The sequence below is a fragment of the Alternaria rosae genome, assembly GCF_020736505.1.
Source record: "Alternaria rosae strain MPI-PUGE-AT-0040 chromosome Unknown BKA58scaffold_11, whole genome shotgun sequence".
Taxonomy (NCBI): Eukaryota; Fungi; Ascomycota; class Dothideomycetes; order Pleosporales; family Pleosporaceae; genus Alternaria; species Alternaria rosae.
This window is the reverse complement of record NW_025763580.1, coordinates 163,304-184,693: the sequence shown is the minus strand read 5'-3', so window position 1 is coordinate 184,693 and position 21,390 is coordinate 163,304. Positions and strand designations below refer to the sequence as shown.

The window sequence follows — 21,390 nt, the reverse complement described above, 5'->3', positions numbered from 1 at the left end:
AAATCCGTGGTGTTGTGCGATTACATGAGAAATCGAGCGTTTGTCGATATGGCCTTGGCTAGCGCGACAATATCATAGGTGAGCAAGTGGTTCCTGCGACTGCGGTAAGGCCGTCACCCAACCACTCTCCCGCTTCCACGCCGAATCCTTACACTGGGAGTCATGTTTTATTCGCGTCGGTATACTCGCGGCGACCTGACTCCCGCGGACTTGGTCAAATCAACCACAGCCGCCGCGATGACGCGAGGAAGTCTTTTGCGACACATCTTCAAACATGGTCCAAATTTCATACTCAAGCGCGACGCAGTTCCATCCAAGATCGATGAGAATGACAGGTCGCTCCTCATCGCAAAGCGAGTTGAGACCCCACTGAAGGCGTCATCGCAAGATCCATCACCGCCACGAACACCCGAGCCATATACGGTGAACATTCTTCCTGAGATTACCGAAGAAGAAAACACCTCACCAACCAACAACTCTCCTTCTGCCTCCTCGGACACAGGCAGTACGGTGTCCGACCTCGCATCCATAGTCACTGTCCTCGCCGCGCACACGCCTCTCATCAACGCCACAACTCTCACGACGCGCGACCTCCTCTACGCTGCCATGGATGAAGCGATTTCAGCGACGAAGGACCATCTCGACACACTAGCAACTACATGGGCCCTGCTTGAAGCCCTCGCTGGCTTCAGCGCGACGGTTGAGGTGCTGAAGCAGGAGATGGGAGTGAAGATTACGGCGTCCGAGGCCAAGCTTGCGGAGCTCGAAAGATTTGAAGAGGCTGTCGAGGGTATGAAGTTTCTGGATGAGCAGGAGAACGTCGGTGCGGAGGAGGTGAGTGATGTGGACGGTTCACCAGGCCGTTAGTTGGGACATGGTCGCATAAGCCATGTGTAGGTCGAGTCTATGACTCCGCGAGTTCGTCTGTTCTGGTATACCGTCGCAATTTGAACAGAGGAACAGCGATTGAGAGACCGTGTGAGAGGATTTCCTACGGCTGAGTGGCGGTATAAAAGACTTGAGCGACGACATCACGGACTTATGGAATGCATCCACGGATACGCGCAATAGAACCAGACTAGTGAACTTGCAAAGGAAAGACTTGTGGGTGACGCCGTTAAATCCGAAGTTTGGAAAGTCCGGACTAAACAATGGACTACGAACCACACAAAAGCTTCGAACGCGCACCCAACCTCTTGATGTAGTCAGCCCACACGGTTACCATACACGATTGTTTCCGCTACTATACCGTCTCGACGTACTTCAAATCGTGAGCGAATCATATTGAAGATGAATGAAGCGATGATGTACGGTACCGAACACTGAGCAGCCAGTGATGTGACGCGCATATGTGTCGTGTGCTCATATATGGGATGTGCCGATATACTACCGCGGGCGCCTTCCATAATTTGATTTCAATCATTTTGAGCTCCGTACTCGACGAGTTCCGCGAAGAAAGGTATGCACTCCATGTTCACATATAGTCTTCATCTCTTCACCAGCACAATATCGCCTCGCATCATCTAACCACAGCAAACCTTCGTCCTCGGTTAATATGGTGCCTGCTAAGCACTACCACGAGAATCTCATACTATGCGAAATCGAAGCAGACAAGGACAAGTATATACGCTTCCTATAACGACTCGTACGAGCAGCAAGCCCCAACCCACCAGGCGACACCCGAGCCGCCGCAGATGTCGTCACGAAATTCCTTGCAGCCAACAGCATATACGCATATATCATTGCTTCGATGGCTCACATGCCCAACGTGGTGTCGGACTTCAACGGCCACCTGAATGACGGTCCTCGCGTCGTCTTCAATGGCCACATGGATACTTTTCCGGTCAATAACCTTGAGGGTTGGCGGGTTCCGCCGTACTCTGGATACAACGATGGCACCTCGATACACGGGCTCGGGTCTGTCGACATGAAGGCAGGTACCGCAGCTTCCATCATCGCGTTCACGTTGCTGAAGAAGCGGGCATCGCATCTTGTTGGCAGCGTAGCCTTGACTGTGGTCTCGGACGAAGAGACGGGAGGAAAATGGGGAACGAAGTATCTGCTTGATCACTGTGATGAAAAGTTACCTTGGCTAGGCGATTGTGTCATGAAAGGCGGGCCTGGTGGTCTGCAGTCTATCCGCTTCGGCAAGAAGGGTAAGTGATATTGATCTAGAAACGACTGTCAAAACATGCACTGACCTTACTTTGTAGGTACACTGCGCCTAACTTTCACTGTCACCACTGCAGGTGGCAATAGGGCGTATACACAACAGCTTTGAAGCCATTGTATACGCTGCCTGCTTGATGACAATACTCAAACACATGGTCGAGTCGATACGCGCGAACGTGCCGCCGGAACTTGGAGCCTATCTTCGGTCCGATGAAGTAAGGGCAGTTACCGACGAGATAATGGGATCCGGGGCAGCAGCAAATATGCTCTCACCCACGTTGAACGTGGGCGTCATCCACGGCGGCGTCAAAGTCAACATGATTTCTTCGAAGTGCGTCTTTGAAGCCGACATTCGCCTCCCCATCGGTCTCAAGGCAGAGGCTGTACTCAGGAATATTGACGAAAGGCTGCTCCTGTTATTCCCTAGCGTGAGCTACTCTATACAGGAAGCGGCTAGTGATCCGGCAAGTTTTTCGGGTTTCAATCACCCGCTTTCTGGGTACATGTCTGATGTTGCGTAAAGCATTACCGGAAGGGATCCGGTACAAATTATCGGCCTGGGTGGTACAAATTGTAAATTCTATTGCTATCGCGATGTACAAGCGTTTGTTTTTGGGCCTTCTCCAAGTGGGACGGGTGCAAATGGCGAAGCTGTGCTCATTGACGAGTTTTGAATGTCATGAAGACACATACACTGGGGGTCTTCCGGTATCTTTGGGACAACAAAAGATGGGATCTCAGTAGGGGATTGGAAGAAGATACTCCTACGGGTGAGGGAAATGGCAAGTAGAGTACGCTGTAGAGGGTTGGCCTGGAGCTTTCCCAGGTTCGCTGTAGTTACGTCAGAATTTATGCGCTTGGATGAGACACTTCTCCAAAGAGTTCCGATATGTCGCTGTAGATGTGATGACTCTGAGAAGTTTATGACGTCTATGGACTTGGCCCTGCGCATGTGGGGTGAAGTAGTGACGGTCCGCGCCGATGCACAAGCGCAAAGAGCATGACGAGCAACCATGTGGAGGCTACAGCGGGCCAGCAGCTCATAGACAACACGCCATGCGATAGAACTCGAGAAGGTACTATGATGTGTTAGTACTAGATGACAGCTGTTGCAAAACTTTGTTAATCATGGCGGCGACGATCAATACAACATACCGAAAGACTCTGCGGACCTAAGGAAGTACCTCTCACTACTTCCGCGAACTTCCGTCTGATCTACGGTCTGACAACGACGTCCAAACCCCAAAGCAGCCATCGGCAGATGAAACTAGCGGTGTCTGGAGGCCTAACGTCATACCCGATGACACTCAAGGCCCCTCTCAGTACAAACGAGATGACAGGCACGAGATCAAACACCACAACGGCATTGACATGTCGCAACTGAATCGGCGGCAGCACCAGAAAAGGCAGCAAGTACAGAAGTTCAGGAAAGGCTCGACGCTTCGCTTCGACGGTAGTCCAGACCCAGCTAGCGCACGACCCCCAGCGATCGGCCCTCGTGGTAACCGAGCGGGAAGTGGGACCAATAAAATACAGGGGTTCAGCTGCCCTTAGCTGACACCGGCACACACGGTTGGACTGACGGGACCAGCCTGCATATGGAAGGCATCCGTTCTCCTGTTTTCCTGCCTGAAATTTCGGTTTCCGTTTCGTTCTCTTCCCGTTGCTCAAAATCCCCAATACCCTCAATCCCCAGAAAGATCCTTCTTTGCTTTTTCTGCGAATCCTTTCAATCCTTCAATCCTTTCGCTACAAAAGTTCCATGCCAATCATCGGCCGCATATCTCTACACCGCCGACATACCTCCGCCTGCATACCCTGAACACCGAGAATCCAGAACCAAAATGCCGGGAACTACAATGACCAAAACGAGTGCATACCCCTACATCCTCACCACAGTCGCAACCCGCAAAGAAGGCGTTTCACGCGCAGAATTCTACCGGCACAACGAGGAAAAGTATGCACCCTTACTCAAAAAAATCGCGGGAAAAGTGCATCCATTGTCGTGGACGCGGCACTACCATGTTGACGATGAGGAGTGTCCGATTGGGATTCCGAGGGTGTTGATTGGGGTGGATGACGGGATGGATTGGGATTGCATGGGTACGATGGCGTTCGAGGATGAATTGCATTTGCAGCAGTTTATTGCGTTTATGCATAGCGATGCGGCGATTCCGGTGCTGGAGGAGGAGGAAAAGTTTGCCGAGCCGACGAAGACGAAGTTGTTGGTTATGAAGAAGGGGGTTAGTGTTCGGGAGGGTTAGATGGGTGGCGGATCTGGGGCGTTTGGGACGGAAAAGTGCAATTGGAAGCGAGGATGCGATACGACCTCTGGGAATGCGGTTTGATCGAAATGGAACCTTTGGTATTGGATGGTATCGATTACTTGACTGAAGACATGATACAATACAGCAATCAACGTAGTTCACGCGAATCGCAGTACAAACATCCACCCCTCTGCCACGACATGCCTACGAAGGAAGCCACTCCCCATCCCAATCCGCCCTCGCCATAGCCGGCCCCCACGAATCCTCCACATTCCCAGTTCTCTTACCCCAGTCATCATAGCCATCATGACACAACATCGGGACCCTATCAACAGCCATCTTCAAAGACGAACCTTCTTCACTTTGTATCATCCCCCCATCGCGAATCCATACATCGTACGGGAAGAGCTTCATCTCCCTGTGATGGTACATATGTCGAATATGTCTGTGGTTGATCTCGGCGAAGCATTTGGCCTCTTCCTCGTTCTTGTAAGGTGTGCAGGTGACGAAGACTGTGACGACAGTGTTATTCCATAGACCGCCCGCAGCGTCGTGGAAATGGTCGTCACTAGGACGGTATCTAGCCCTAGCAGCTTGATGGAAGAAGCGAGCAACGTTGGGCGTCACAGTGGGGTCGGTAGGTTGGAGTCCGCCCGACTTGGGGAGTCTCTGGAGAATGGATTGGATGTCGTACTTCTCATCATCTTCCAATGCCATGCGCTCCCGGGGGATCTGTGACATGAGATAGTGGAGTATCTTGCTATGTCTCATCTTTGTTCCAGCTTTGCCGAACTCGATGAGCTTGGTTGGTGACTCTTCGATGAACTGTCGGACTAGGTTCGCTACGATAGCGCGGGCTTCGAGGTAGATTTGCTTGCTCGTACGTAGTATGGCGGTCGGCAGGTGTCTTGTGACCAAGATAGCGATGGAGCCGTCTATAGAGACTTCGGTGTGTTTGGTCTGGCGTGGCAGCCGCTCGTAGACCATCAGGCGTAGTTCGACGGGAAGATTCATGAATGACAAGGGGTTGGGTTGGTCAAACGACATGTCGGTGGCTGAGATGATTTATGGGTTGCTCTTGGGAACAAGAAATCGTATGCAATGACTGATATCGAAGATACTAATGTGCCCATTGTACTCATCACGCCAGCGACTGCAAGCTTCAACGCCTTGAAATCGTTCAACACAATTATGAATTCGCAATAAGAACATATATGACAGCGTCAATAATGAAACGATAAGACCTGAATAGATACGGCAGCGAAAGATACCCTATCGGAAGATCCAAAGGCCGTTGCCGTGCCGTCACCAAGACCACGGGTAAGCCGGAAAGAGCGATGCGGAGAAATTTGTAAGATGGCTGGCGAACTCTGGACCAACAAACGGACAATTAATGTCGGATCGCCGAAATGAGATGTATAGCGAGAGCCAGCCAGAGTATGTTAGCAGCGAAGGTGAATACTAATGCGCGTCGGGAGAATGTGAAATTTGGGAGAATCGAGTGACGATTGTAAGATTCATATAAGAATTGCGAAATACATAAGAGCGATATTCGGATAGCATGGTATACCTTTCCGTCCGGGCGAATCTTCGGCCGAAGCCAGAGGCCCTTGGCTGTACCACGTCAAGCTAGAAAGAAACTAAAAACCCTAGAGCCTGCATTGACGTTAAGTTGCCTACTTTGCATGCTCTTATCTTAATGTGGTCTCTAGACCTGCTTAGCTTTTCCCATGAATAAGGTGCCACTGTGACAAGGATCTCCGTGAAAAGGTATTTTATAAGCCAGCTGGTATCTCTTGAGTTCTGACTACCCAAACTGCACTAACGATATCCGCGGTATCGTGTCACAAGACTGCGTTGATACGACAGTCCGCGAATGCCTCCAGCATGCTCCATAATCCCATTGCTACCAGGAACGCCATATCCGTATTCTTCACGAGGAAGGCAACCAATCCTGAGTCCAAGTTGCTTGACTGATAGAAGTGTCGAAGGTCCAGATCCGATCCGATGAGAACTTGGCCAGGTTGACTTTGACAGGGAAGTTGTTTGCTGTAAGCATGAACTCCCCATTGGGGCTGTGTATGAGCGTGCCATCATTTCTGGTTTGAACAAACACCTTCACGTCAGTGTCTTGGGACCGCTGAAGATCGTCTAATGCGTGGGCTGGGATTCTTGGATGTGGGTCGCGGCGAAAGTGAAGCAGCGTGTCTAGATCCGTCTCAAAATTCGCGAAGCATACTGTAGCAATACTACGGAGCGAGATACATCCGCCTGTCATCTTCGCCAGCGTGGTTTGACTAAGGAAGATTGCGATGTCGTGTGGTCGTGTGGTTTCCTATGGATAAGAGGCCAGGTCCGGGTGTCGCTGGATGACGTCGCTCTCACGGTATGTTTGACCATTCTACAGTTACTTTAGATTCGAACTTGAGAAGTAATGTGATAATTTACGGTTTGGCACACCAGAAATACTCCACACTCTGTTGAAAGCGATCGTGTGAGTACTTGAAGCGCCATCGCACGGATCTCATGAGCTATGGCGCGGGGCTGCGACTCTGTCACGGATGTCTGAACCAGATCCGTGACAATACTGTCTGCCTCAAACCAGATTTGGCGACCCATACCCAAGATAGCTACTGGGAGGTGGCGTGTTATCAAGATCACTGTTAAATCGACTTTCTCGGCTGGGAAGGGGTATTTCCCACCCACGTAGCGAGCCTTAGTGTGCTTGATCTGGCGGGGCAGGCGCTTATAGATCGTAAGGCGCAGCTCCGTGGGGAGGTCCATGAAGCGGTAGGGCTTGGTGATATCCTGCGTAGACATCGTGGTAGTGCAGTCCACAGCGTGGGTGAGAGACGGGTTTGCTGCTGTGTGGGTTGCGCAATCTCGGATGGGCTTGCTTGCGCGGACTAGTAATTGGGGGTTTGTTAAGGTCGAAATGAGGACGAGGACGAAAATGAAGGCAGCTCTGGTAGGAGCAAGGGACTCTAGCGCCTGTTGGCGTACTAAATAGGTAGTCGCAGTCGCGACACGCCGCAACAGGTGCACGAAGATTCTGGTGAGAAGATTAAGAGTTAAACATACTAATCAGACGAGGCGGAGAAAGATCAAATATACCATGTCCTTGCCTGCCCGAGATACCGCCAAGGCCAGCAATCATTCCCGGCCACCGACACCCCACACAACCCATCTAAACCTTCATCCACAGCGCCAAAACGCCCTTCGCGTACTCAACAATCTCATCACCACCAAGCTTGCTCTCGCCATACAGCCTGTCGACGAACGAGATGGGCACCTCCGCAACCGTACACCCCATAGCCTTTGCGCGCACCATCATCTCCATTTGAAACGTATACCCCTTACTCTCCGTCTGCCTAATCACCTTCTGCAACACCTCTTTCTTATACAACCTGAACGAGCCCGTAAGATCACTCACACCAGGCCTAAGCACCGTATCCGCAAAAAGATTCGCGCCCCTCGACACAAACTTGCGCTTGAGGTCCCAGCCAAATACACCACCGTCGCCGGCATACCGTGTGCCGGTCACGATGTCGTAGTTCTTGGTCTTTTGGAGGGCGATCATGGGCGCGATGAACTTGGGGTGGTGGCTGAAATCCGCGTCCATAATAATGACGAAGTTTCCGGTTGCGAATTGTAGGCCGTGGACGTAGGCGGTTCCGAGGCCTAGTTTACCGGCGCGGGCGCGGATTTGGATGCGTGCGGGTGTGTAGACTTTTTGGAGCTGCGCGGCGATTTCTTGAGTTCCGTCGGGGGAGCCGTCGTCGATGATGATGAGTTCCCAGTCGAGTTTGCTAATCATGTAGTGTCAGCATTGGGAATGTGGTGCAGGATGGGTGTTGCGACGTACTTCTCCTCGAACGTCTTGGCCAGCAGCCATGTTATTATGGGCAGGTTGCGGCGCTCGTTGTAGGTGGGCAGGAGCACCGAGTACTTGTTGGTGTTTGCCATCTTTGCAATGTGCGTTATGTGTGGTGTGTCTGCGGAATTGGGTGAATGAGCGACTGCAGGTGAGGGTTGACGTTGGGGAGTTGAGGATTCGCGGAGGTGATCGTGTCCGCAAGTAGCTCGGGGCTGCCGGACCCTGGACTAGCCTCTTTGGACCATCTCCTTCCGCAACGACATGGGCGAGTTTGGGTGGCCTTACACGTCGATGTAATATTCAATCGACATTCCCGCGCCAATTAGAAGGACTTTGGATTGGTGCGGTCGGATCTGTAGGGTAATGCCGGTCAATACGCCGGATACCGTCTCATAAAACCCACCCTACATCTCGCCCGCATCTTCACGATGTCACCATGGAAACCCATGCCCCAGAGGAAAAACCTCTTCCTCTGTCTCGACGCCTTCGGCACCCTCTTCACACCCAGCAAACCCATCCCAGTATCCTACGCGCAAGCCGCCCTCCGCCACGGCATCAACATAGGCAACCCCAACAACCCCACCCAAGTATCCTCATCCTTCAAATCCGCATTCAAGCGCCTGTCATCGGAGCACCCAAACTATGGCCGAGCGACAGGTATGGGTGCAGAAAAATGGTGGGCCAAAGTAATAAAGGAAACATTCACGCCTTTCCTCTCTCCAAACCAGGCCTTCCCCAAGTACCTCGTCCCAGAACTCCTCCACACCTACTCGTCACGTAAGGGCTACACCATGTACCCAGACGTCCTCCCTTTCTTCCGTATGATACGGCACATGAAAACCCACCAGATACGCCACGGCGCTCATCATGGACTCTGGCCCTGGGAAAAGACTATAGTAGGCATCATAACGAATTCAGACGACCGCGTTCCGGGGATATTGTCGTCCTTCGGTGTCAATATGAGTCCCGAGCGTTACCCTGGTATCTCGGATCGTCGTTCTGGGGCCGATGTGGACGCGCCAGGCTCCAAGGGCGAAGAGTATGATATCGATTTCACAGTCCTGTCCTACGATGTGGGAGCCGAAAAACCTGATCGACAGATCTTTGCAGCGGCGGAAGACATGCTGGATAAGAAGCTAAAAGGCGTCTCGTTTGGCGACGGCATAAAACCCGGAGTAGAGGAGTTTGAGAAATTGTACGTAGGCGACGACCTCTACAAAGACGTATTCGGAGCTCAAGACGCAGGCTGGTCGAGCGTTTTGCTAGAGAGAGACGCAAACGCGCTGGGCGGCCAAGGGTACGGGTTCAAGATGGAAGACAAGGGAGAAGAGAGAGGAGAGGCGGGAGAAGCAATTGGTCAGAACAGGTTGGTGCCACATGTGGGCTCTTTGCTCGATCTGTGTGCGTGGCCACGAAGACCTGCACAGCGTGAGGTATCGCCCGTGAGATATGTGTATATAAAGGGCCCTGAGGATGTATCGTCAGGGCAGGACAAGCGTCGACCACGAAGCCAGACGTAATTTGCATGGCGCTGCTCTGTAACTTCATATAATGACTAGCCGATTACAAGTCCACCGATAATTCACATCATTCAAACATCACTCTTCCTCGCTCCCCAATCACATACCCATCGCATCAGCAAACACCATCTATTGCATCATACGTCTCGTTGCAGTTCAGTTCATTCCATGTCACTCGACAATCCAACCCGCAACCCACCAGAACAAAGACACTTCACGCATCTTGCCCATCCGATCCTCATACCCCCATCCATACCACCGACTCATCTTGCCATTCGTGCCGAAGCCCCACCGCAAAAAGAAACATACGAAACATGATCATGTACAGAATCCACCAAATTAACCAGCCAAGCCAGCCAGCCCAGAGCCAAAAAAGGCCACCGGGCCAAGTAGTTATTCAAAGTCCCCAATACCCTTGATTTTCGCAGGATTCCGTTTGCCAATTTTTGCGCCTGAAAAGGTTATGCCTGACTGTCCGCGTGGTATTAAGGTTTTGGGTGACATCGTGGTATTGTTGTAGTAATTCGACTGACTCGTGGTGGACCGTTATAATGCAAAACAAAATTGTGTGTCGTTGCTACACGATGAGAAACTACCTCATTCGAAAGCGCGTTGGAAACAAATATTCTTGTGTCACAACTCCTCGTCTTCTTCCATCTTGGTTTCGATGGTGGGGATGTTTCCGTCAGAGTTGGCTCGACCTTGGTTGTGGGCGTCCATGAGGGCTTGGCCCAGGCTCTTGCGCACGTTGTCGTCGAAACCGGGTAATGAAGCGCGCTGCTTCTTGTAGGGTGACGCGATTGAGTTTGTACTGGGCTCTCCAGAGGTGTTCGCGGCGCCGGATGATGATGCCTCTCCTGTTGACGCGTTTTCTGGTACTGGTGTACCGGAAAGAGGAGATCCAGTCGAGTCGGAGTGGGAAGGTCCTGCGGGGCGGCCGAGAGGTTCTGCGGAATGTTGACGCTTAAGCTGTGATGTGTTAGTAGACGAATTTCGAGCGATGAAAGGCACATACCTTGATCTTGCGCACGCCCTCTGCGAGTTCGCCCTGTCTGTGAGCATCCTCAGGCGACAGCAAACCCTTGTCGAGAACCTCCTTGTCATCATCCGCGTCCTCCACCTTGACATCGTCCTCGTCGTCTGCGTCGCTATCCATGGCGTCTTCTGTCTTCTTCTTGGACTTGGGCGACGTCTCGCGGTAACCCCCAAAGTTCTTTGTTCCAGCGGCCGCGTTCAGAGGCTTCAGGCTGCCAAAGTCGAGTGCGCCAGATTTCCGCTTGGCTTGTGGCGAGGTGATCTTGGGCGTCTCCTTTGTGTTCAGAATACCCATCTTGCGCAGTTGACCTGTCATTGGTTAGCGGAAATCTAGTATCCCTTATTGTAAACTTACGCTCTCCACGGTACAAAAAGGTAAACACTGCGTAGGGCTTGTCCGGGGGATCTATGCCAGTCACAGTCTGGGTGCTGATAGACTTGGGGTCCAGCGTCTTGGGCTTTGCAAAACTCGTTGTGTGGTCAACGTCCTCGCCCTCTCCTCCACCATTTTGTTCGTCGTCATCGTGTGCGTCGAACTGGGGTGAGTACTCGCCGCGCTTGATCTCCCCAGACGCCAGGACGCGGAACAGAGCGACCTTGATTTGTCCGGCTGCCTCGGGCATTGGGGGCTCGTCGTCCGAATCGGAGTCGGTGGTGAAGAACTCGTCGTTGCCGGAAAGCGTCTCGACGGGCGCGTCCTTACTTTCGCTGTAGCGCAGTACACCGTTGCTCGATGCCTTCTTGTCCTCGTCGCTGCTGTCAATGGCCTCTCTCCGCTTTGCCCGCTTCTTTTCTAGACGCTGCTTTCTCCGCTCAATCTTTGCGGCCACGTCCTTGTCCTTGCCCTCGAGATCCAGGCCGTTGAGCCATCTCTCAAGACCGACCTCGCGGAAGAGGAACTCGCGCTCTGCGAGACCCCCGCCTTCTGACTCTGGCACGCTGACCCACCGTGAGTTGACCCACGTCTCTTCGCCACGTCGCAGCAGTGTCGCTACTTCCTCCTTTGCCCGGCCGTCAAAGTATATGTATGCAGCGATTGTCTCGTTCGGCGAGGTGGTCAAGGGCTTGTACGGGGCTATCGTGGGACCGTACTTGCCCCGCTCTCCGGTTTGACCTGGGAGGCCCCCGACAATCTTCGCTTTTGGGTTGGGGTCATCGTCAGTTGGCTTGGGCGTCGAGTAGGGCACGTGAAGACCTGGAGTGAGCAGAGTAATCGATATCGCGAAAGAAGACTGTTCAGGCTTGGTAGCGCCCGGCGGTATCTTTGCGGGTGGGACAGGGATGTACGAGGTGATACGGTGATGTTTAGATTGCTTCTGTATCGAGTATTCTGGGAGCGGGTTACTGTCGGCATGGATGCTGACGGCGAGGCCTAGAAAGGTCGGCATTTTGAATTAGGCGTGGTGAGGACGGCTGCGAAGCTGCGGAGATGGCAGCGGAAGAGCCCTAACACAGTAGTCTTGGCAAAGTTGGGAGGGAGAAAATATCCCTGCGATAGAGCGGCCGCCGGAGGGGCAGCTGCGCGAGTAAGTAGGCGAAGATGGGCTAGGAGGCGGTGTGAGGTAGCGACTCTGAAGGTCTGTGTTGTTGGTTTAGGCGGAGAGCTTCCGTAGCGGGCGCTCCACGATGTTGGGGTCCACAAGTCAACGAGCCAAGTCACGAGCCAATCACGCGTGCACCTGATTGTTTCCTGCGAACTTCAAAGAGCCGCCATCTTTCACGGATGTATCTGTCAATACCACGTCAAAGGAACATGCTGCGACCATGCGTTTGGGCAGGGGATCGAATCAAGGGGCGTGCCTGTCGCCGATCGAACGTGGGGTCATGACTAGCGGCATGGCACCTACCTGTTCGTGCCTTCCAAGGTTGAAGGGGTGCCCTGATGGTTCACATTCAGACTCCATGTGTACGAACAATTCAACATTCATCATCACGCCTTACCCATACATCCCTATGCCATGAACTATCGGTATGTGGGGTCAGCCTCTCGTACTATCTGAGAATTTCAAAGACAGCGGTCGGGTTCTGCACATTTCATCACCGCTCTTTACTCGCCGATGTCTCCACTTCTCTCTATCTAGGGTATTATACAGTTCCTTAGTCGGCTGGCGCAAACACGTCCTCTGGTTGCGAGTCCACCCGACGAGTTTGAGAGGATGAGAAGCATCTTTGTGATGATATGCCACCACCACCTGTCATGTCGACCGATCACTTACTTGATGCCCTCTGTCGACCCTGGCCAAACCAGACCTCATCGTTGAACAAGAACATGTTCTCTGCTTTTGGGGTCGACCTCGTTGCTCTCCCAGGGAAAGTCTCCGTTTGCGCATCCGAAATGTCACAAAGACGATCAGATTTCTAATCTTCCTCATCCAAAGCAAACATATCCTCAGCCTTCGGTCTTAACCGCCTCGCCCTCGCCACAGCTGTCTCTCCAGGGATCTCAACGATCTTTGGCGGATCTGCAGGCACGACAGGGTCAGGCACGACCACTTCTTCTTTGACCACAGCCTCAGCCTCAACCTCAGCAACAGGTCTCTCAGGCTCCGGCGATGCAAGTTGACTCGCAGTAGGACTCGGACTCCTAAACTCCTCCTTTGCATCCTCTGCACCCTCATCAACATCCATGCCCTGCTCATCTTGCTCACCCTCTTTGTGTGCGCCAGAAGATGACGGTTTTCTGATAACGTTACCTTTCCTCTTCCTCTTCTCCGCCGCTCTTTTCTGCTGCTCCAGCTCCTCCCTCTCCCTCTCCCTCGCATTGAACGCATCTTCTAAATACTTCAACGTCGCCTCATCAAAAAGATGATCTCCCGTCCACACCGCCAGGATGCCATTAACATCTTCCCTATACGTCCTCTCCGTCATACGCCCCATCTCCAGTTTCTGCGGCAGTTGCTCAAGATGTTCAAAGACTTTGCGTTCTACAAGCTCTGTTCCGATGGCTAGACGGTATTTGTAGGAGACGCCGGATTCTTTGGCTGTGACGAGGAGGACGTCGGAGACGATGCGTAGCGCGTTTAGGGTGACTTGTCGGAGGTCTGGGCGACGTATGTCGTCTTTACCATCCGCATCGCCTGCACGATTCCGTGTGTTGGCGTCCGTGAGCTGGAAGGGGTTGATGATGTTGGAGACGAGGATGCTGGTGACTTCGTCCATGCCCTGGGCGGCGTGTTCGACTGCAAAGGTTGAGATAGCGGCGAGGTCGTCGTAGACGATGCTGCCAGGTGGGATTGCGTTGATCATCCATAGAAGCATCGCTCGTGATCTGGGGTTCATGATGCCGTGCCCATTGTCCACGCGGCCTGGATAGTTGTCACCCACCGGTAGAGGCTTGAATTGCGGCTTCTCTTTCTCCTCCTCGTCATCGCTATCTAGACTTTCGTCGTCTGATTCAAAAGCTCCCACGTGGTCGACGAATTCGTGACGAAGCGGATCGACGGGGCCTTTCCAGGCGCCTTGCCCCGCAAAGATTTCGGAATCGGTGCTGTTGGTCACGATCTGGTGTAGACGCCAACGGTAGTACCGGTTGACGGGATGCTTCTGGTCATATAACCACGCGAAACGCTCCTCGTCTTGGACTTGCGGCTCGTTCATCAAAGCCGCTTCGAACTCCACACCACCAAGAATAACGCCCTCAATAGTCTGGTGTACTAATCTGAGTGTCGCGAGATCGGGAGGCTGGTTTGCAGTGATGATGAGATCTTCAGTATTCTCGCGCGGCCCTCTACCTCCGCCTCCTCCACCAAGATCTGGTGGCGGTGCAAAGCCCTTGGGTAGCTCGGGTGCCTGCCATCGTGCGCCGAATGCCTTCGTCTGTTGTGTGGTGTCTGCTGTGCGACTGCCCAGATATCTGTCCAGATGCAGATAGTAGCCCTTACCCAGGTACTTCTTATCATTGAGTTTATTCATCGCAGCGTCGAGGTCCCGCGCGTTGGCATCCTTGTCAAAGGTGATATTCATCGTCGCTGAAGGCCTGCCCTCCGCCCTTGAACCTTGCGGTATCCTGTCGACCCGCGCGATCTTGAGTGAGGGAAAATCGGCGAACAGCTCTTCGACGCGTCGCGAGTCTATTTCAGGCGGGAGGTTCGACGCTTTCGCTACGACGGTGGTGTAGAAGTTCTCGGTCTGCTTTGGGCCATCGAGTGCAGCTGGGCCTGTGGGTACTGAGCCTCCGAAGCGTGACTGTGTCTGTGGCGCGAGTCGTCCTGGCGGTGCACCTGGTCTGTTATAGCCATCGAGAGGTTCGGTTTCGAGGGTGCCGGGGCCGCTCTTCATCGTCCGCTGTCTGCCTGTGAAATGTCTCTTGCTTCCCGTTGGAACAAAGACATCTTCCTCTTCCTGCTGCTCAACCTCCCCCAATATACTCTTCTCGGCTCCGTGCTCCGCCTCGAAATCGGCCATGACCTTGTCGAGCGCATTCTTCTCCTCGCGCGCCTTCGCTTCCTCTTCCTCCTTGGCTTTGGCATTCAATTGCGCCTTGGAGGCTTTCGCAGCGCCTAGAGAGAATTTGAAGGCCATGTTGGCGTGCGATTATCGTACAGTCGTGTCACGGTCTTTCATGAGGTGATTGCGGCATGAGGTGGTGTTGAGGTTTCGCGCAGTGTCAACCAGAAAGTTAAGCTTGCGCGTGAGGGCCCAGACTAGCGTCACGCCCAGGGCTTCCCCACGGCCTCGGGAATCTCGAACAACGTCATTCTAAGCTCTCAGTACCGCGGAATCCAGACAATCACAATGACCTCGGCGCAAGACGTTCAATCGCTCCTCCGCTTCCTGTCACAAGACGCCAAAGTACCTCTCGCGCAAGCTTTGTCCAAAATCAAAGACCTCCAAGCAGCGAACCTGATCACGTAAGCACGTGACAGCGTACCATCGCGTCACGTCATTGTACTGACATCCGCGCAGCCCATCAGACCTATCTAAATCCTCGCACGAGACCCTCAAAACCATTTTCGCCGACGACAAAGTCGCGCGTTCAGTCCTCAATGCCGCAAAACGCCATTCCAAAAAGCGCACCGCAGATGCTTCCTCTGCTACACCTGCGCCTTTACCAAAGAAAGCTAAACCGAGCTTTGGTCAACCCCTCAATGGCGCAGATCTCGAAGCATCGCTCGCGCTTCCAGAGCCAGAATTAGATGAAGACATACTTAGTTCATCTGTCGTCTACACCAACCGCGCCCCCCTCGTCCTCGCTTTCGCAGTAACACTCCTCAAATTCACGATGCCAAGCCAACCCATATCCAGTCGGCTCAGCCTAGCACAAGCCGTAACGTCCATGAATAGTAAGACGAAAGCCGTCAACATCGGGCTTGAGAAGGGTAAGCCTGCGGAAGAAGAAGGCTGGGGTGAGGGGCAGCCGCTGGTACGGATTATGACGAGGGATGTCAGGGTGATGAAGAGGTGGGGGTATGAGTGGGAAGATGAGGGGATGCAGCAGAGGGTTAAGTCTGAGGGAGGTGAGGAGAAGGAGGAGGACGCCAGGGAACCTGCGCTTTGGGGTGTTGATCTTGAAGCTTTGAAGAAGGCACAGAACTCGAGGGTTGGCTCTAGTAATCTGCCTATATATACTGCACAGAGCGCAAGGGCGTATCTTATGAGGGCGTTTGAGACACCTGCCGCGGGACTAATCAAGAAGGAAGATGGCGATGTCGACGTCAAGGTCGAGGGAGCGCCAGCATCGAAACCGAAAGGGAAGAGAACAGCTGCTACCATCGCAACGGAGAAAGAGCGGAACCTAGGGCTTTTACTGGGCGCACTGGAACTATTGTACGAGTCGTGGGCAAAAGTGGTGGGTAAAGAAGACCTGGATAAGCGGGCTTGGGGTTGGTATGTTCGCGTACGGCCAGAGGTAGCTTACGGAGCTGCGGGCTGGGGTAGCAAGGGCAATGTCAAGTTGTCCGATATCCTCGCCTTGAGAAGACCTAGTTGAAGCGAAGACACAAATATATGGAATTCAGGATACCCCGATTGATTGACAACCTCTTTCATTATCTTGAATCTCTTATTTCTACAGCTTGAACTCAGCATTACTACGCTCCCACCCCACTCCACCACCATCCCTCCTCCCAGCCAATCTATCCGCCAGCCCCAATTTCTTCTCCCTATTTCTTTCCGTACACAACTCATACACCGTGCTCAGATTCAGCACGAGTGAGTGGAACGGCGAACTATCGTCTACCAGCTGACTAAGTATGTCTCTAGCATCCGATATACGTCCTATGTATAGCAAACACACGGCCAGATTCTGCGCTATCATCCCATCTTCGGGGAATTCTTCGTGCAGAGCTTGGAAAGATTCGGCGGCTGCAGCGTAGTCTGAGTCAGCGAGCTGGATGAGCGCGTTCAACGTGCCGTCTACGAGAGCGTCTGATGAGGCGGAAGATGCACGAGCGAGACAGCGTCGTGCTGATGCCATGTCCCCGACTCTGAGCCAAACGAGTGTTTCCATCAGAGATATCTCCCTAGTCTGATCGCCTTCTGCAGCAAGGGTTGCCAGATGTCTTCCCGCGCCTTCGAAATCGCCCATTTCTACAAGCACATTCGCAACACGAATACCGCAGTCTCGGAGTCGCGACCGCCAAACCGCTTTATCCTCGTCTGACCCTGCCTTGAGAATACTCTCCCTGCATTCGCGTGCGAGTTCGTAGTACCCCATTATACCCTTCCTCCACTCTCCGTATCCCAATGCTGCTAGTCGTACGACGAGGAGGCGTAGATCCCAGGGTACAAGATGGGCGTTTGTGAGGGGGTGGAGGTAGAAGGCGCTGTTGAGGTCACCTAAAACTTTGGATTCCTGCGCCGCAAGGGCGTGTTCTTGGAGTAGGCAGAGACATGCTAGGCGCACGTGGATGAGGTGGAGGAGTGTATCGTGGTCGCCTGGCGCAGCGGAGATGAGGTTTCGCGCTGCGGCAATGGCGGCGAGACGGTAGTGTCCTGACAAGAGGAGCGTGTCTATGGGCGAGGATATTGGCGGGGCATGCGGCGCATTGAGAAACGGGGGCGGGACATTGGTGACTGGTAGGACGTGATACGCCTGCGGGTCTTGGAGGAAGCTGAAGTCTTTATGGGGAATGTCGTCGATGCCGCGGGTTGGGCCCTCGTGCGACGGCTGCGGGGAAGCTTGAGGCCGTGCTGGCGACCGAACGCGCGCAGGTAGGGTGGCGGTACTTTCTGCGAGAGGGCTACATCGTTGTGTAAGCGTGTGTCTTGTACCCGTATTATCTGCCGGCTGAATAAACTGGGCGCATACTCGTCTATAACGATGTCATCGGCGTCGAGTGGACCCTTTGTCGTACGGCGCGTCAGGGCGGCTGTTTTCTCGATTAGTCATGCCAGAGCACACGTGAAGAAATGTCAACGCACTTCGTCGTCGCTCATCGCCCGAGGCAGCGCGGCCATGACCTCGTCCAGGTGGAACTTGCATCGTGTCTATGGTGTCCCCAGCTACCAAGACGGCTGTCACAGCGCTCCGATGTTCGGCAGCACTCCATGGAATTGCGGGGATCGCCCAATCAAGACCCCTGCCACCGGGGCCAAACGACTCCACTAACTTTTCATATGCGCCACGAACCTGGGCCCGACGAAGACTCAAAGGCGAACGGCCAATTGACTCAAAAGCGTCCGTCAGCTTCCTGTTTCCTCCCACTCTCTCTCCCACGTCGCTCTTGCTTTTGCTGAATCTCCCCTCTGTGCGTTATTAATACATCGTCCTGAGTGGACGTCATAATCGCCATGCAGCAGTCACGCACACGAGCTGTAAATGCTCTCAAGGGCAACCGCAACTTTTCCTCTTCCACACAACGACTAGCCGTCTCACCCTTCCGCAGACCCGCGCAGGCTGTCTCGAGTAAAATCACCCAAGAAGATGCGAAGCGACCTCAGAGCACCCAGGCGGCGGCGGCCACACAGACACAACCGCGTTCAAGACCGTCGCCCGCCTTCAACCGTGAAGACTACAAGGATGTCCAGCCGCTGAAGCAGTATCGCTCGCCTGCAATGGACCACTCGTTCGTTGGCATGACCGGTGGAGAGATCTTCCACGAGATGATGCTCCGCCAGGGCGTCAAGCACATCTGTATGACACATCTCACATGCTTACATGAATTGTGTGCACCAAACTTCAAGTACTGAATACTAACACCTCCCAGTCGGCTACCCCGGTGGTGCGATTCTTCCCGTCTTCGATGCGATCTACCAGTCAAAACACTTCGACTTCATTCTGCCACGACATGAACAAGGCGCCGGCCACATGGCAGAGGGTTACGCCCGCGCGAGTGGAAAGCCCGGTGTTGTGCTCGTTACCTCTGGACCTGGTGCCACCAACGTCGTCACACCCATGCAGGATGCGCTGATGGACGGAACACCCTTGATTGTCTTCTGCGGTCAGGTCGTTACCAGCGCAATTGGCTCCGATGCTTTCCAGGAAGCTGACATGGTCGGCATTACAAGGCCGTGCACAAAGTGGAACGTCCTCGTCAAGAACGTTGCGGAACTCCCGCGGAGAATCAACGAAGCTTTCGAGATTGCGACAAGTGGACGGCCCGGACCCGTTCTTGTCGACCTACCCAAAGATGTTACCGCCAGTGTTCTCCAAAGAGCTATTCCCATGAGTAGCACCCTTCCCACCACTGTCAGTGCTGCGACCATTGCCGCGCGCGAGCTCAGCAAGCAACAGCTGGACCACTCCATCCGCCGATCGGCAGACTTGATTAACATGGCGAAGAAGCCCGTCATCTACGCTGGACAGGGTATCCTCCAGACCGAGAACGGACCCCAGCTTCTCAAAGAGCTCTCGGACAAGGTCAACATTCCCGTAACTACCACCCTGCAAGGTCTGGGAGGCTACGATGAGCTTGAGCCCAAGTCCCTCCACATGCTCGGTATGCACGGTTCCGCCTATGCCAACATGGCCATGCAGGAGGCCGATTTGATCCTCGCTCTCGGTGCTCGTTTTGATGACCGTATCACTGGCGCAATCTCAAAGTTCGCACCCGCGGCGAAAGCTGCAGCGGCTGAGGGTCGTGGTGGTATCATCCACTTCGAGATCATGCCCAAGAACATCAACAAGGTTGTGCAGGCGACCGAGGCCGTCGAGGGTGACCTTGGTACCAACCTGAAGCAGCTCCTGCCTCTCGTTAACGAAGTTCCCGAGAGACCAGAATGGCTCGGACAGATTGCCGCCTGGAAGGAGCGCTTCCCATGGGCCTACGAGAAGGAGGGCGAGAACGGCCTCATCAAGCCGCAAACCGTCATGGAGAAGCTCTCCGACCTCACAGCCCACCGCAAAGAGGAGACTATCCTCACCACCGGTGTCGGCCAACATCAAATGTGGTGCGCCCAGCACTACCGCTGGCGATACCCCCGCACGATGATCACCTCCGGTGGTCTGGGAACCATGGGCTACGGTCTCCCCGCCGCCATCGGCGCCAAGGTCGCGCGCCCAGAATGCACCGTCATCGACATTGACGGCGACTCCTCCTTCAGCATGACGCTCACCGAACTCTCCACCGCCGCCGAGTTCAACATCGGCGTCAAGATCATCATTCTCAACAACGAAGAGCAGGGTATGGTCACACAATGGCAAACCCTCTTCTACACCGACCGTTTCGCGCATACCCATCAGCGCAACGCCGATTTCGTTAAGCTCGGTGATGCTATGGGTGTTCAGGCTAAGCGCTGCATTAAGCCTGAGGAGCTTGAGGACTCCCTGAAGTGGCTCTTGGAGTCTGATGGTCCCGCACTGTTGGAGGTTGTTACTGACCAGAAGGTTCCTGTGCTGCCGATGGTACCTGCTGGAAGTGCGCTGCACGAGTTTATGATTTACGACGAGAGTAGGTGATATCGAATGACGTATTGTGGTAATCAATGCTAACATAATCGTAGAAACTATCAAGGACCGCAGAAAGCAAACCAAGGAGCGATCGGGTCGTTAAGGCTTGAGATGTCTTGTCCCGTGTAACTTCATTCGTTGTGTATATTCTTGGGTCGGTACCGGCGTTTTCCTTTTAATTTAGCATATTCTTGGTTGGTTGCACTAATGCAACTTCGTTTCCATCGGGGAAAAGTGGGATAAATCAAAAGCGAGATATCAGTCGCGTTTTTTTTTATTATGCAACGAGAGGAGGACAGGGGAAGAGTAGTGGGAGTGGAATGACTCGAAGAGAATACTATTGTTTGACTGCATGCATGTTTTGTGTTGGCTTAATCTTGTGTGGCTTGGGTACGTTGAACTGTGGTATAATACTGAACATACGAATTGAAAGGATGTTGACTTGACGGAACCAAAATTTCGCCATTTGGGCGATGTTCGTCTTTCGTGGTACTTGAATCCTGCGCCACATTCATCGCTTCACAAACAAGGTACACAACATACGATGATTCCGCATCGCCTCTATCTTACCCTATCAGACTATACGAAGATACACATTCGTTTCACAACACGCCTCCCAAATTCGGTCAGGTCAAAAAAGAGAAGGGAGTTTGGAGGTTGGGTAGAGGGTATTGATGATGCGGTTGTGTG

The 21,390-nt window shown here is 53.3% G+C and overlaps 12 protein-coding genes across 12 annotated transcripts; 6 read left to right on the top strand and 6 right to left on the bottom strand.

Annotated features, from left to right (window-relative positions):
- Positions 1-237: 237 nt before the first annotated feature.
- BKA58DRAFT_405710 (uncharacterized protein) lies at positions 238-867 on the top strand (the record flags this gene model as incomplete). The annotated part of the gene is made up of 1 exon (XM_046171916.1): positions 238-867. One exon carries the CDS (start codon positions 238-240, stop codon positions 865-867), a length of 630 nt encoding a protein of 209 aa, XP_046020738.1.
- An 883-nt stretch (positions 868-1,750) lies between these two features.
- On the top strand, positions 1,751-2,693 carry BKA58DRAFT_405709 (uncharacterized protein; the record flags this gene model as incomplete). The annotated part of the gene is made up of 2 exons (XM_046171915.1): positions 1,751-2,156; positions 2,260-2,693. The coding sequence occupies 2 exons, from the start codon at positions 1,751-1,753 to the stop codon at positions 2,691-2,693; spliced, it is 840 nt and encodes a 279-aa protein (XP_046020737.1).
- Positions 2,694-4,016: 1,323 nt separating this feature from the next.
- On the top strand, positions 4,017-4,436 carry BKA58DRAFT_444061 (uncharacterized protein; the record flags this gene model as incomplete). The annotated part of the gene is made up of 1 exon (XM_046174035.1): positions 4,017-4,436. One exon carries the CDS (start codon positions 4,017-4,019, stop codon positions 4,434-4,436), a length of 420 nt encoding a protein of 139 aa, XP_046020736.1.
- A 103-nt stretch (positions 4,437-4,539) lies between these two features.
- Positions 4,540-5,975, bottom strand: BKA58DRAFT_49916 (uncharacterized protein). The gene has a single exon (XM_046175383.1). It carries the CDS (start codon positions 5,484-5,486, stop codon positions 4,644-4,646), a length of 843 nt encoding a protein of 280 aa, XP_046020735.1. The 5' UTR covers positions 5,487-5,975; the 3' UTR covers positions 4,540-4,643.
- A 799-nt stretch (positions 5,976-6,774) lies between these two features.
- BKA58DRAFT_444059 (uncharacterized protein) lies at positions 6,775-7,259 on the bottom strand (the record flags this gene model as incomplete). Its single annotated transcript, XM_046174034.1, has 2 exons — positions 6,775-6,840; positions 6,888-7,259. 2 exons carry the CDS (start codon positions 7,257-7,259, stop codon positions 6,775-6,777), a joined length of 438 nt encoding a protein of 145 aa, XP_046020734.1.
- Positions 7,260-7,442: 183 nt separating this feature from the next.
- On the bottom strand, positions 7,443-8,606 carry BKA58DRAFT_49922 (dolichol-phosphate mannosyltransferase). The gene is made up of 2 exons (XM_046175384.1): positions 8,305-8,606; positions 7,443-8,248 (listed from the first exon to the last, which is right to left on the bottom strand). The coding sequence occupies exons 1-2, from the start codon at positions 8,403-8,405 to the stop codon at positions 7,627-7,629; spliced, it is 723 nt and encodes a 240-aa protein (XP_046020733.1). The 5' UTR covers positions 8,406-8,606; the 3' UTR covers positions 7,443-7,626.
- A 1-nt stretch (position 8,607) lies between these two features.
- On the top strand, positions 8,608-10,219 carry BKA58DRAFT_49949 (haloacid dehalogenase). Its single transcript, XM_046175385.1, has one exon. It carries the CDS (start codon positions 8,745-8,747, stop codon positions 9,834-9,836), a length of 1,092 nt encoding a protein of 363 aa, XP_046020732.1. The 5' UTR covers positions 8,608-8,744; the 3' UTR covers positions 9,837-10,219.
- A 250-nt stretch (positions 10,220-10,469) lies between these two features.
- On the bottom strand, positions 10,470-12,259 carry BKA58DRAFT_324857 (uncharacterized protein; the record flags this gene model as incomplete). Its single annotated transcript, XM_046167981.1, has 3 exons — positions 10,470-10,805; positions 10,852-11,180; positions 11,227-12,259. The coding sequence occupies 3 exons, from the start codon at positions 12,257-12,259 to the stop codon at positions 10,470-10,472; spliced, it is 1,698 nt and encodes a 565-aa protein (XP_046020731.1).
- Positions 12,260-13,100: 841 nt separating this feature from the next.
- Positions 13,101-15,475, bottom strand: BKA58DRAFT_49882 (uncharacterized protein). The gene has a single exon (XM_046175382.1). The coding sequence runs from the start codon at positions 15,390-15,392 to the stop codon at positions 13,230-13,232; it is 2,163 nt and encodes a 720-aa protein (XP_046020730.1). The 5' UTR covers positions 15,393-15,475; the 3' UTR covers positions 13,101-13,229.
- A 101-nt stretch (positions 15,476-15,576) lies between these two features.
- On the top strand, positions 15,577-16,847 carry BKA58DRAFT_346804 (uncharacterized protein). Its single transcript, XM_046168441.1, has 2 exons — positions 15,577-15,721; positions 15,777-16,847. The coding sequence occupies exons 1-2, from the start codon at positions 15,606-15,608 to the stop codon at positions 16,798-16,800; spliced, it is 1,140 nt and encodes a 379-aa protein (XP_046020729.1). The 5' UTR covers positions 15,577-15,605; the 3' UTR covers positions 16,801-16,847.
- A 1-nt stretch (position 16,848) lies between these two features.
- On the bottom strand, positions 16,849-18,322 carry BKA58DRAFT_393183 (uncharacterized protein). The gene is made up of 3 exons (XM_046171070.1): positions 18,234-18,322; positions 18,121-18,181; positions 16,849-18,052 (listed from the first exon to the last, which is right to left on the bottom strand). The coding sequence occupies exons 1-3, from the start codon at positions 18,292-18,294 to the stop codon at positions 16,879-16,881; spliced, it is 1,296 nt and encodes a 431-aa protein (XP_046020728.1). The 5' UTR covers positions 18,295-18,322; the 3' UTR covers positions 16,849-16,878.
- A 131-nt stretch (positions 18,323-18,453) lies between these two features.
- BKA58DRAFT_346796 (thiamine diphosphate-binding protein) lies at positions 18,454-21,152 on the top strand. Its single transcript, XM_046168440.1, has 3 exons — positions 18,454-18,945; positions 19,019-20,701; positions 20,754-21,152. Exons 1-3 carry the CDS (start codon positions 18,603-18,605, stop codon positions 20,801-20,803), a joined length of 2,076 nt encoding a protein of 691 aa, XP_046020727.1. The 5' UTR covers positions 18,454-18,602; the 3' UTR covers positions 20,804-21,152.
- The last annotated feature ends 238 nt before the right edge of the window (positions 21,153-21,390 follow it).

What these genes read in the sequence shown, in the direction of transcription:
- BKA58DRAFT_49882 (XM_046175382.1), bottom strand. Translation starts at nt 15,392, where the DNA reads ATGGCCTTCAAATTCTCTCTAGGCGCTGCGAAAGCCTCCAAGGCGCAA.
- BKA58DRAFT_49916 (XM_046175383.1), bottom strand. Translation starts at nt 5,486, where the DNA reads ATGTCGTTTGACCAACCCAACCCCTTGTCATTCATGAATCTTCCCGTC.
- BKA58DRAFT_346796 (XM_046168440.1), top strand. Translation starts at nt 18,603, where the DNA reads ATGCAGCAGTCACGCACACGAGCTGTAAATGCTCTCAAGGGCAACCGC. An exon ending in CCAGGGCGTCAAGCACATCT is followed by an intron (nt 18,946 to 19,018) that starts GTATGACACATC and finishes AACACCTCCCAG; the next exon opens with TCGGCTACCCCGGTGGTGCG. An exon ending in GTTTATGATTTACGACGAGA is followed by an intron (nt 20,702 to 20,753) that starts GTAGGTGATATC and finishes ACATAATCGTAG; the next exon opens with AAACTATCAAGGACCGCAGA.
- BKA58DRAFT_393183 (XM_046171070.1), bottom strand. Translation starts at nt 18,294, where the DNA reads ATGCAAGTTCCACCTGGACGAGGTCATGGCCGCGCTGCCTCGGGCGAT. An exon ending in GGGCGATGAGCGACGACGAA is followed by an intron (nt 18,182 to 18,233) that starts GTGCGTTGACAT and finishes TCGAGAAAACAG; the next exon opens with CCGCCCTGACGCGCCGTACG. An exon ending in GATGACATCGTTATAGACGA is followed by an intron (nt 18,053 to 18,120) that starts GTATGCGCCCAG and finishes ACAACGATGTAG; the next exon opens with CCCTCTCGCAGAAAGTACCG.
- BKA58DRAFT_49949 (XM_046175385.1), top strand. Translation starts at nt 8,745, where the DNA reads ATGTCACCATGGAAACCCATGCCCCAGAGGAAAAACCTCTTCCTCTGT.
- BKA58DRAFT_49922 (XM_046175384.1), bottom strand. Translation starts at nt 8,405, where the DNA reads ATGGCAAACACCAACAAGTACTCGGTGCTCCTGCCCACCTACAACGAG. An exon ending in GCCAAGACGTTCGAGGAGAA is followed by an intron (nt 8,249 to 8,304) that starts GTACGTCGCAAC and finishes CTACATGATTAG; the next exon opens with CAAACTCGACTGGGAACTCA.
- BKA58DRAFT_346804 (XM_046168441.1), top strand. Translation starts at nt 15,606, where the DNA reads ATGACCTCGGCGCAAGACGTTCAATCGCTCCTCCGCTTCCTGTCACAA. An exon ending in CAAGCAGCGAACCTGATCAC is followed by an intron (nt 15,722 to 15,776) that starts GTAAGCACGTGA and finishes ACATCCGCGCAG; the next exon opens with CCCATCAGACCTATCTAAAT.